Here is a 9,923-nt window from a genome sequence, read left to right as displayed (position 1 = left end):
ATTCAGAGTAATAAGATAGTCAGAATGTTGGTTGATTATATATACTTTTATTTACACTTTTAGCACTTTCTTCTGTTATCAGATTTATCAAAAAGTGGTTTAAAGTTAGATTTCTTGGCCTTTCTATATATAAAAAATAGTGGAGTTTTCCAACCAAGGAAAAAGAAAGAAAAAAAATTTGAGAAGGCGGGGGGGGCTTTTGTATTGGTATGGTCAGACTTGTTTGTTTAGGATTCAATACTTAGAGACTTTTGGGATGGGGAAGAAAAAGAATTTTTGTATTTGAATTGGTCAAAGTTTTTAATTGAAAAACCAGATGTTGTTTTTGACTTTCTTCAGTAAAAATTATAATTGCATTTCCAAGTCTTGTTTTTTCATTCTTTTGCATTTATTAGTACATCCAACAAGAGGAACTATGGAAAATTCCACTGACCAAACATTTGGAAATATGTGGAGAAGGAAAATTCAAGATCTTCCCCTTCTATAAATGCTCAAGGAAAGACCCAAAATTCCGAAAAACAATGGAGCTACACTTTATAAAGAAGTTCTCATTAAAATTAAAGGGATGAAAAAAAGGAAACACTTGGAAATATGTGGAGAAAGAAAATTCAAAGTTCTGAAAGATAAAAATCCTCAACAAAAATTATCAAAACAATATTTTTTTGAAATTCCACCTCTGAGAATTCTTTATGATTTTGATTGTATATAGTACTATGATTGAAAAGACCCAGCAACTAAGGTGGGATTGCAGCCATGGCCAATGCCAGTGTTGCATGTCCGGCCCATTTAAAAGTACCCTCCAAGGGTCTCAGTCTCTTGTCATTGCCTCTGTGAGGCCCAACATTCAAAGGTCATGCTTCACCACTTCATCCCATGTCTTCTGGGGTCTACCTCTTCTACGGGTTCCTTCCACTGTTCGGGTGTTATACTTCTTCACACAGCTCTCCTCATCCATACGTAACACATCACCATACCAATGCAGTCGTCTCTCTTGCACACCACATTTGATGCTTCTTATGTCCAACTTTCTTCTTAGGGTGCTTACACTGTCATGTATGCACACTGACATTACACATCCAGCAGATCATACTAGCTTCATTTCTTTCAAGCCTATGCATATCCTCAGCAGTCATGGCCCATGTAGCATGGCTGTTCGCACACATGCATCATACAGTCTACCTTTCACTCTGAGTGAGAGGTCCTTTGTTACCAGCAGAGGTAGGTGTTTTCTGAACTTTGCCCAGGCTATTCTTATTCTAGCAGCTATGCTCTCAGAGCATCCACCCCCACTACAGGCTTTGTCACCTAGGTAGTGGAAGCTATCAACTATTTCACGTCCCCGTTATAAGCAATCATTCCAAGATTGCTAACACGTTCTTCTTAGTTTTGTTCAACAGCCAAAGTTGAGAGAATACAGAGTAAGGAATGAGAAGGGTGATTGGTTAAGTTTGTAAGAAGGGAATGACAGATGGAAATAGAGGTGAATGTAGTGAATGGTGAACAAGGATGAAGCTGGGGTCAATATTAGATATCACTTCAGGTATGAGGGTAAAAAAATAGGAGTGGCTCAGGAAGGAGAAGGTATTAAGTTGCAGTTCAGGAAGGATGGACAGTAGCAGAAAAAAAGTAACCTGTAAATAGATCAGAAAATAGGGAGGTGATGAGTGGAATGAGTGATTTAGAGAAAGAGAGGTCAGAGGTACACAGGAATGGATAGAGGTGGGGGGAGTCTGTCAACTGCAGATATGAAAGAGTGTGTTTTAAAGGCAATGCGTTGCAGTCATAAAAAGGTAACTGAAGGGAGAAGGAGAGATCACTAGAGATTCCAAAAGAGGTGATCAAGAGAAAATCAAATGGGGAAGGATGATATTGAGAATGAAAGATAGATGTTAAAAGGAAACAGTTGCAGGAAGTGGTTGATCAACTGGTGAGAGAAGAGGGGAAGGTGGTGAAATATGTGTAGTTCTGCTCCCACATGATTACAGCAGTTGAATAGTGCCATAGTTAGAAGAGGGATGGAGGGATGGACGTCAGGAAAATGTGACAGGTGCAGGCAAAGGGCCCAGGGATCATATTCCAAATCTACAAATTATTCTTTAATCATGTCATTCTCTAACTGTTGTCTTCTAATCAGCGTCCTGAGTGTTAACATTTAGAAAAATAATATTATTCTAATATAATATGGGTTTCTTGAAACAAGATTACATGAAATTCAAACTTTTCTCAAGAGCATTAAAGACTAAATAAGAGGATTACAACCAAAAACCTTAAATTTGAAGATTCTTGTTGCCACTAGTTTCTACCAACTCCTAGACTGATAGATTAACATGCAAATTAATAACAGCATAAACCAATCAAATACCTGTTCTTGTGAGCTGGGAAATCTTTCCGAGGAAGTAATGTGATGTTGGTCATGGTCCGAATGATTTAAATTATTTCGGTAGCTGAGAGCCAAAGGAATTGTTACAAACAAGACAATGGTAATAAGAATAATTTCTTTCCTAGAAAATAAAAAAAAGAATGAAGAAACACAACACATTAATTACAAACTGAAAAAAATATGAAGTTGGTTTACAAAAGGTTTCAAAATTGAAATGTAAAAAATTATTCTTGGCATTGCTGCAATAAACACAGAAAATTGCTTATTTATTAATAACTAGATAGAAATAACTAGAAATAACTATGGTGAGAATGTGAATTGTAGTGTTAATGGATTTTTTTTCTAAATGCATTAACAAAACAGTTGTAAATAAGAAAGTGAAGCGAGTCACAAGATTGGTTTTTGCCACCAGAGGTGGTTGTGGCTTCTCTTTACTTTGCTCTTTTTCAGAGTTCAAACAAGCATAAAATCAGAGTGCAGTTAAAAGTCCTCCTGGAACTTTGAAAGAATCAAAGCTAACTCACCACCTGTCGAAGTAACTGCCTGAAACACCTTTCTCATCTTCAGAAATGTGTTTCTTTTCCTCATCAAAAAGTATTTTGAAATCAGGGAAAATATAATAACCATCATCTAAAATATAAAAATAAAATTTGGTCATCATTTAATAATAAACAATCGTTTAGTGAAGATTATGACATACAACAAACTGGATTATCCACCTAACATATAGTTTTAATGACATTAATATAATGAAATGTAATATTCTGGCTGAATCAATTTGTGCACTAATTAGGATTATTATACAGTTCTTTCTTATCTACTTTTGTTGGTCTCTTCTCTTATCTCTGTGGATCAGTTTAGTTTTCAAATCTTATAAATACAAGATTAACTTGTGAGCAGTTTTCTTTTTGCATACCAGCAATTGCATTGGGGAGATGTTTATGTGATGGCAAGTGTGTAGAATGTTTGTGCAGTAATATTATTCATTTATTAATTCTTACACTGTATTTCTGGAAAGTATTTTGCCGGGATTCAAAGAGAAGTTGTTAAGTGGAAATGTGTGTAATGTGCCCACCCTTCTTCTTCGTCTTAGACAATGACTCTGAGATGTTAATCATCGCCAACTTCCTTCTTCTTTCTGTTCTTTGTTTGGTTTCATATCAACTCAAGATAACTGCTTAAGTGGGCATTTTATTTTCACCCCTCCTTCCTCCTCCCTGCCACCCCTCCATCTCCCATTCTCCTTTTGCCACCTAAACTTACCCACCCACACACTCACTATATCCAATCCGTTGTCCACTTTACGAAAGACACTTCCTTGTTACACCTTCACCATCTTATCTCTCCCCCTCACCATTTCTCTCTCTCTCTAATTGAGATATCCATGATGTCCCACCTACGCTAGCATGAAACACAGATGTGAAATGATGTTAAATGACGTATCTCCTCTACTACAAGCCACTTACCTCTGTCCCTCGATCCATACTCTAATCTTTCGTCACCTGACACAAAGCCACCTCCTTCATCTGAGGAGTCTTGTCCTGCAAGTAACTTGGTGGCTCCACTGCTCCTGGTGCCCCGTAAAAAAAAAGCACCCAGCACTGTCCATAAGTTGGTGTTAGGAAGGACACCCAGCCACAGAAACCAAAGCAAGAGAGGAGAGCCTGATACAATCTTCTGGCTTGCAAGCTCCTCTCAAAGAATCCAACCCATGGAAGGAGGAGGAGGAGGAAGAAGAGGAGGGGGATTTGTTTAAGTTCCAATATAAATATAGTTTTTTTTTTTTTCCTTATTAAAACTAGCAGAACACTATCAAAAGGGTCGTGCCAATTCTGCCCAAAAGAAAGGAACCAATAATGTGGCTGTAGGTCATAACACCAGGGCAACACCGAGGTGCATTGCTAGTTTATATATATATATTTATAGGCACAGACGGATGTTAGATGATGATATGACAGGAATGGCTGTGTGGTAAGAAGTCTGCTTGCCAACCACATAGTTTTGGGTTCATTCCCACTGTGTGGATCCTTGGGCAAGTGTCTTCTACTATAGGCTTGGGCCAACCAAAACCTTGTGAGAAAACTTGTTAGACAAAAACCGAGAGAAGCCTGTCGTGTGTGAGAGAGAGAGAGAGAGAAACTTTGTGTGTCTTCCACTACTACTTGATAACTGGTGTTGGTTTGCTTACATCACCATAACTTAGCAGTTAGACAGGAAGAGCCTCATAGAATAAGTACCAGGCTTAAAAATTTTTTTTTAAATTATAATTAGGGTCCTATTTGGCCAACAAAACCCTTCGAAGGTGATGCCCCAGCATGGCCACAGTCTAATGACCGAAACAAATGAAAGAAAGACAAGCCAAAAGACATCTGTGCAGACATGGCTTTGAGTGTTGAGAAGTCGGTTCCAGTGCCGCCACTGCATGGCATTTTGGCCAAATGTCTTCAATTCTACAGCCTGTGGCTGAGTACACTTTGGCAGAGAGAAATGGGTGGAAACACATCATATATGTATGTGTATGTGGTTGCATGAAGGTGTGGGTGTGTATGAGTGCTTTTGTCTCCTTGTCTTGTTATTACACAAGAATTGTAAACAAGTTCCACCATCATACAAGTGGTCTGCTTTGTTTTCAGTCTTCTGTCAAATATTACCTTACTCGTAGTTGGTGACAGGAAGAGTGTCAGAAAATCTATCTTAATGATTTCTGTCTGATTGAATGCAAGCATGGAAAAGTGGATGTCACTGAAATGGTGGTAGCAGCAACAATGATGGTGAAAATGTCTTTTGTCAACTCATCCATCTCTGGCAATTTCAATGCCCACACCTAGTTTTTCCCTCTCATACTGTTTGTGCAGAGACCACATTATCCTGAGCATCAACTATCCTAAACATCAGCATTAGTTTATGTCCTTACTGCATCCCAAAACAACACACCAACCCTTTTGACTGCTCTCATCCCTTCTCATGCCAGACTTTATTCAGCCATTACTGCATCTTCCTTTATCAACACACTGAAGTCATTGCCTATTCAAAACAATTCATATTTTCCTAATAACCCTGTTAATTTCACAGATCAACTGGTACCCCTATCGTCATAACTGACTGAGTGCTATGAGAATCATGTTCACAATCGTTTCTCAAACTTTCGGAACCACCTCTCCATTCACATTTTCCCTACCATTCTTAAACAAAACAAACACATTAATCTCAATAGTCTGAGAAGACCTGCAGAGGTTGCAAGACTTGACCTCATCCACCAATTCAAAAGAAAACATCAAGATAACATTCTAAAGTTGGGCATTATAAAAAATGGGTCCAAGAGACAATATCAACCACTGAATGGATCCCATTTCAAGTTTTTATAAAATCTCATCAAACTCACCAAATGGATAATTTTGATGCCAAACAGCAACAGCAGTATCTGTTGGGTTCTTTTTCTTGAACGTTTTTCTGCCAATCAGAGGTTTATTATTGGTATTTGAACGTAATGCTGGAGTTCTGGACAAAGCTAAAATTGTAAAACCAACAAAATAGAAAATAAGGATTGAACACACGTGTAATGCTTTCTTACTAACGACAACTACAGGCTAGATGTGATAATAAACTCAAGGTTTTGTACTACCAGCATCAGACAGATGAGCAGAATTGAAAATAACAACAAATTATGAAATGTCATTTATGCACAGAAGCAGACAGACAAACACTTACAGGATGCTACATATGGTTTCCAGCCAACAGAAGGTAGATGCTTGAATATTTGTCTTGGAGCTACTTGTTCAACACTCTGGTCTGACACTTGAACATAGGGCTGGTCATGATGTTGTCCTGAAATAAATTGATTTAAAAAGATATTTAATAAAATAGTCAACATAGCAATGTAATCATTATGCTTTATATCCAACATCACAAAAGTACAACTGAAAGATTTTGTTAGTCTAATCAGACATCAGTATTGTTTTCAAAAGGAAAGTCACTCAGTTCTTCCAGTTTACAGCAGCAGTCGCTTGACCTGCAAGAAATAGCAGCCAAATTTCCTTCCAAGTCCTTAATGGACGCTTTAGTAGTCCAAGCTAAATTATGTGCCTGGAAATAATAAATAAAAAGATGGGTTGGGCATGCCTGGATTTCCTTTGGTCATATGTCAGGCCAACCAAAACTGAGCCGAGAAGTTGAACCAACTCTAGAAATTGAAGTAAATTTAACTTTATATCTGCACTTTTACAAAAAGAATATTTGATTAAGAGCTTGAAGAAATCTATTCATAAAAAAGTAATTCCAACTCCATACAAGTTATAAGGTTTACAACAGCTGAAGATAATCATGGATAAAAACAGATGCTAGAAAAGAAATATGTAGAATCATTAGTTTTGGTATGAAATGTGCTGAGAAGGAACAGGTCATGAAAGGGGAAGAAAACTACAACTGTTGGAATATTATATGTGATGGGAATATATAATGACTGATAAGCTGCTTTCAACATTGTCACCGTTGAGTAAATTCAATCAGAAATAATCAAGAGTAAGAAAATAATAGATTTGGGTGTCACCCAATAACTGGACACAGTAAATAGTAACTGCCATAATCCATTAAGCAGCACTGAAGAAGACATTATTCAGGGCAAGTTTGCCTGATGAACTCTGTTCCTATCCAAACAATATTCACAGGAAGATTTTGAATTAAAACATTATATGATCTGATCATCATCATCATCGTTTAACGTCCGCTTTCCATGCTGGCATGGGTTGGACGGTTTGACTGGGGACTGGCAAACCAGATGGCTACACCAGGCTCCAATCTGATCTGGCAGAGTTTCTACAGCTGGATGCCCTTCCTAACGCCAACCATTCCGAGAGTGTAGTGGGTGCTCTTATGTGCCACCAGCACAAGGGCCAGTCAGGCAGTACTGGCAACGGCCACGCTCAAATATTGTTTTTCACGCGCCAGTAAGGCACAGCATTAATTTCTAACAAAATGATTTGCTGCTGCTGCTGCGGTATACCTGTGGGTTTATGATAAGATTCACTTTATATCACTTGAATCTTCTGACATGAATAACATCCTATTGATTGAGTAATTCCTGACTTTTATGTCATTGGGATAGAAAATATAAATTATGTGAAAGAAAAAGCTAAAATAAATAAGATAAAGGAAGGACTATTACAAACCAGAGACGTATTCCCACTTGCAAATTGCTATATAAATCAGACCAAAGTTATTGTAAGACCTCCTTTTACCTCCTGAATACCGAACGTTTCAATAGAGAATTGAAACTTCCTGTTTTTTTTTCTTCTCTTCAAAATATTTCAAGTAGGATGTGTGTGTGTGTAAGAGAGAGAGTGTGAGTGAGAGAGAGAGCGTGAGTGAGAGTGAGTGAGTGACCTCACATTTCTCTCATCTTTACACGTGTTCACTGACTATAAACAAACACCCTCACTATTGATACTGGCAGTGTCATCCGCTTGCCATTAACAGCAAAGGTATGCTCAGGTTTTCTGACATGCCAAGACATGTTGCATGTGTTATGTAAACAAGAAACTCGTTCAAGTTGTGTCAATTATTTCCAGTTCACTACTTAACAATGTCTGGGCTATTTGTTGTCCAATACACTGTCAGAGTAGGGGATTATTACGTGGATTGGAAACAGGTGAAGGTTGGTGACTTGAAGGCCATCCAGCCACAGAAAATTTTGTTTCAACAAATTCAGTCTGACGAATGAAAGCAAGGAAAAGGGAACATGAAAATGATGATGATGATGATGTGCTTCTCTAAAATTGTTACTTACCAATATACATTAAAGGCACACTACTATCCGGCAATGTTGGAATATTCTTCTTGTTGAAAAGACTGATAGGTCTGAGTTTATTTTGATGCAGAAGCCAAGCCCCAGCAACAGGAGAAGACAACTGAAACGAGAAGAATCAACAAATTTCATAGACTTTGTTGTCGTCCTCATCATATTAAAGGAAATTGCTAATCAATATTTTGATGAAAAACAATATCCAAATAATCTGAAACAATGTTTACTTAAAAAGAGGAAGGAGAAAATATAGATCACAGACAATACATTCATTCTTATTTTTGTTTTATATTTGTGTTGGATGGGTTTTCTTGTACAATATATTAGAAATTCTCTTCACTTATAATCATCGTTTCTTTAAGGTTACCACAAGTTCTGATCCTTATTTTCTACATATTCCCTTTCCACATGGAGCCACCACCAAGAGCATTGTAACATTTTTCGTCCAGGTGGAAGGTGCAGGAAGACATGGGATGAAACATGATCTTCAAATTTGGGGCCTCGCAGAGGCGACAACAAGTGATCATGACTTTTGGCAATATGATGTGCCTGAGAAGACTCAGAAGTTGTGGTCGCTACTGGTGACATGTAAAAGACACCCATTACATTCTAGGAGTGGTTGGCATTAGGAAGGGCATCCAGAAACCAAATCAGACTGGTGCCTGGTGCAGCTCTCCCGCTCACCAGTTTTCAGTCAAACCATCCAACCCATGCCAGCATGGAAAACAGATGTATGACGGTGATGATGATGTTCATACTTTTATAGTCACCTTTCCTGCACTTTTAAACTGATGCCTTTAATCTTTAAAAAAAAAAAAAAACCAGCTAATCTTAGATCACTTGCATTCCTCTCATCACATACCCAACATTTTCCTTCATCTTTTGTAGACATTCTCTATTAATGCTGATATCTCACAAATATGGAACATCACATTTCTTAAACATGCTTCATATGGCTTCTATGTATTGCACAAAGAAAAAAAAACTCTCTGATGCAAACAAGAAGCAATAGATTACTAAGTTCGCCACAACCACCACCTTATATTTTATACTGTATCTATTCTAGCATTTACATATTTACTACGAATACCACTGGTACATAACTGGTAGGAGCAGATTCGAATCAATGAATAATGACCAGTTGGACTGCCACCCAGGTAATATCATCCGTAGATGAAGAACACAATGAACATCGCATATCAATGTCCAAGTTCTGCTGCAGCACAGAGAACCTCACAGCTGAGACTCCTTACCTGCACATTCCAGATGACCACCATTTCATATCCTCCACCTCCAGTGACTGTCAGAGGCTATTAACAATGTCCAGCAAGGGAGATAACTTCAGAAAAACCTACAACTTGTATTAATAAAACTACGTCAGTCACAAAAACCATCAAACTGCATCAGATGTCTGAATTATTCAGCTTCTGGGTGTTCCTACTATTAACAAGTCCTGTGCATATTTGTCACATCTGAAGTTCTGAGCCTGTCAATCTGCAAGAAACACCAATTCCCTGCCCAGCTATTCACTTCTTTCTACATAAATGTCGACATACTTCCCAAAGTTCAGGAATGTTAGAGTTGGGCCTTGCACTCGATCAGAACTTGTGACGCCAATGTACAAGTACATACACATATCAACATGAAGTGCTTTGCCAAGTGGCCCAGGAAACGAACTCACAACCTTAAGATCATGAATCACACACCTTAATCACTAGGCTACATGCCTTCACACACACATGCACG

General features: G+C 38.0%; 1 protein-coding gene across 2 annotated transcripts in view; it reads right to left on the bottom strand.

The window, feature by feature from the left end:
- LOC106870753 (eukaryotic translation initiation factor 2-alpha kinase 3) overlaps positions 1-9,923 on the bottom strand; it is a 58,471-nt gene that overhangs the window by 24,428 nt on the left and 24,120 nt on the right. For both annotated transcript variants that reach the window (XM_014916948.2, XM_014916949.2), the window contains exons 7-11: positions 8,163-8,283; positions 6,089-6,205; positions 5,763-5,888; positions 2,905-3,010; positions 2,363-2,501 (exon numbers count right to left, since the gene is read on the bottom strand). In XM_014916948.2, the coding sequence (XP_014772434.1) occupies positions 2,363-2,501; positions 2,905-3,010; positions 5,763-5,888; positions 6,089-6,205; positions 8,163-8,283 (609 nt within the window). The remainder of the gene's footprint in view (positions 1-2,362; positions 2,502-2,904; positions 3,011-5,762; positions 5,889-6,088; positions 6,206-8,162; positions 8,284-9,923) is intronic.

This window comes from Octopus bimaculoides, chromosome 2 (assembly GCF_001194135.2).
Source record: "Octopus bimaculoides isolate UCB-OBI-ISO-001 chromosome 2, ASM119413v2, whole genome shotgun sequence".
Lineage (NCBI taxonomy): Eukaryota > Metazoa > Mollusca > Cephalopoda > Octopoda > Octopodidae > Octopus > Octopus bimaculoides.
This window is presented reverse-complemented; position numbering and strand designations above follow the sequence as displayed.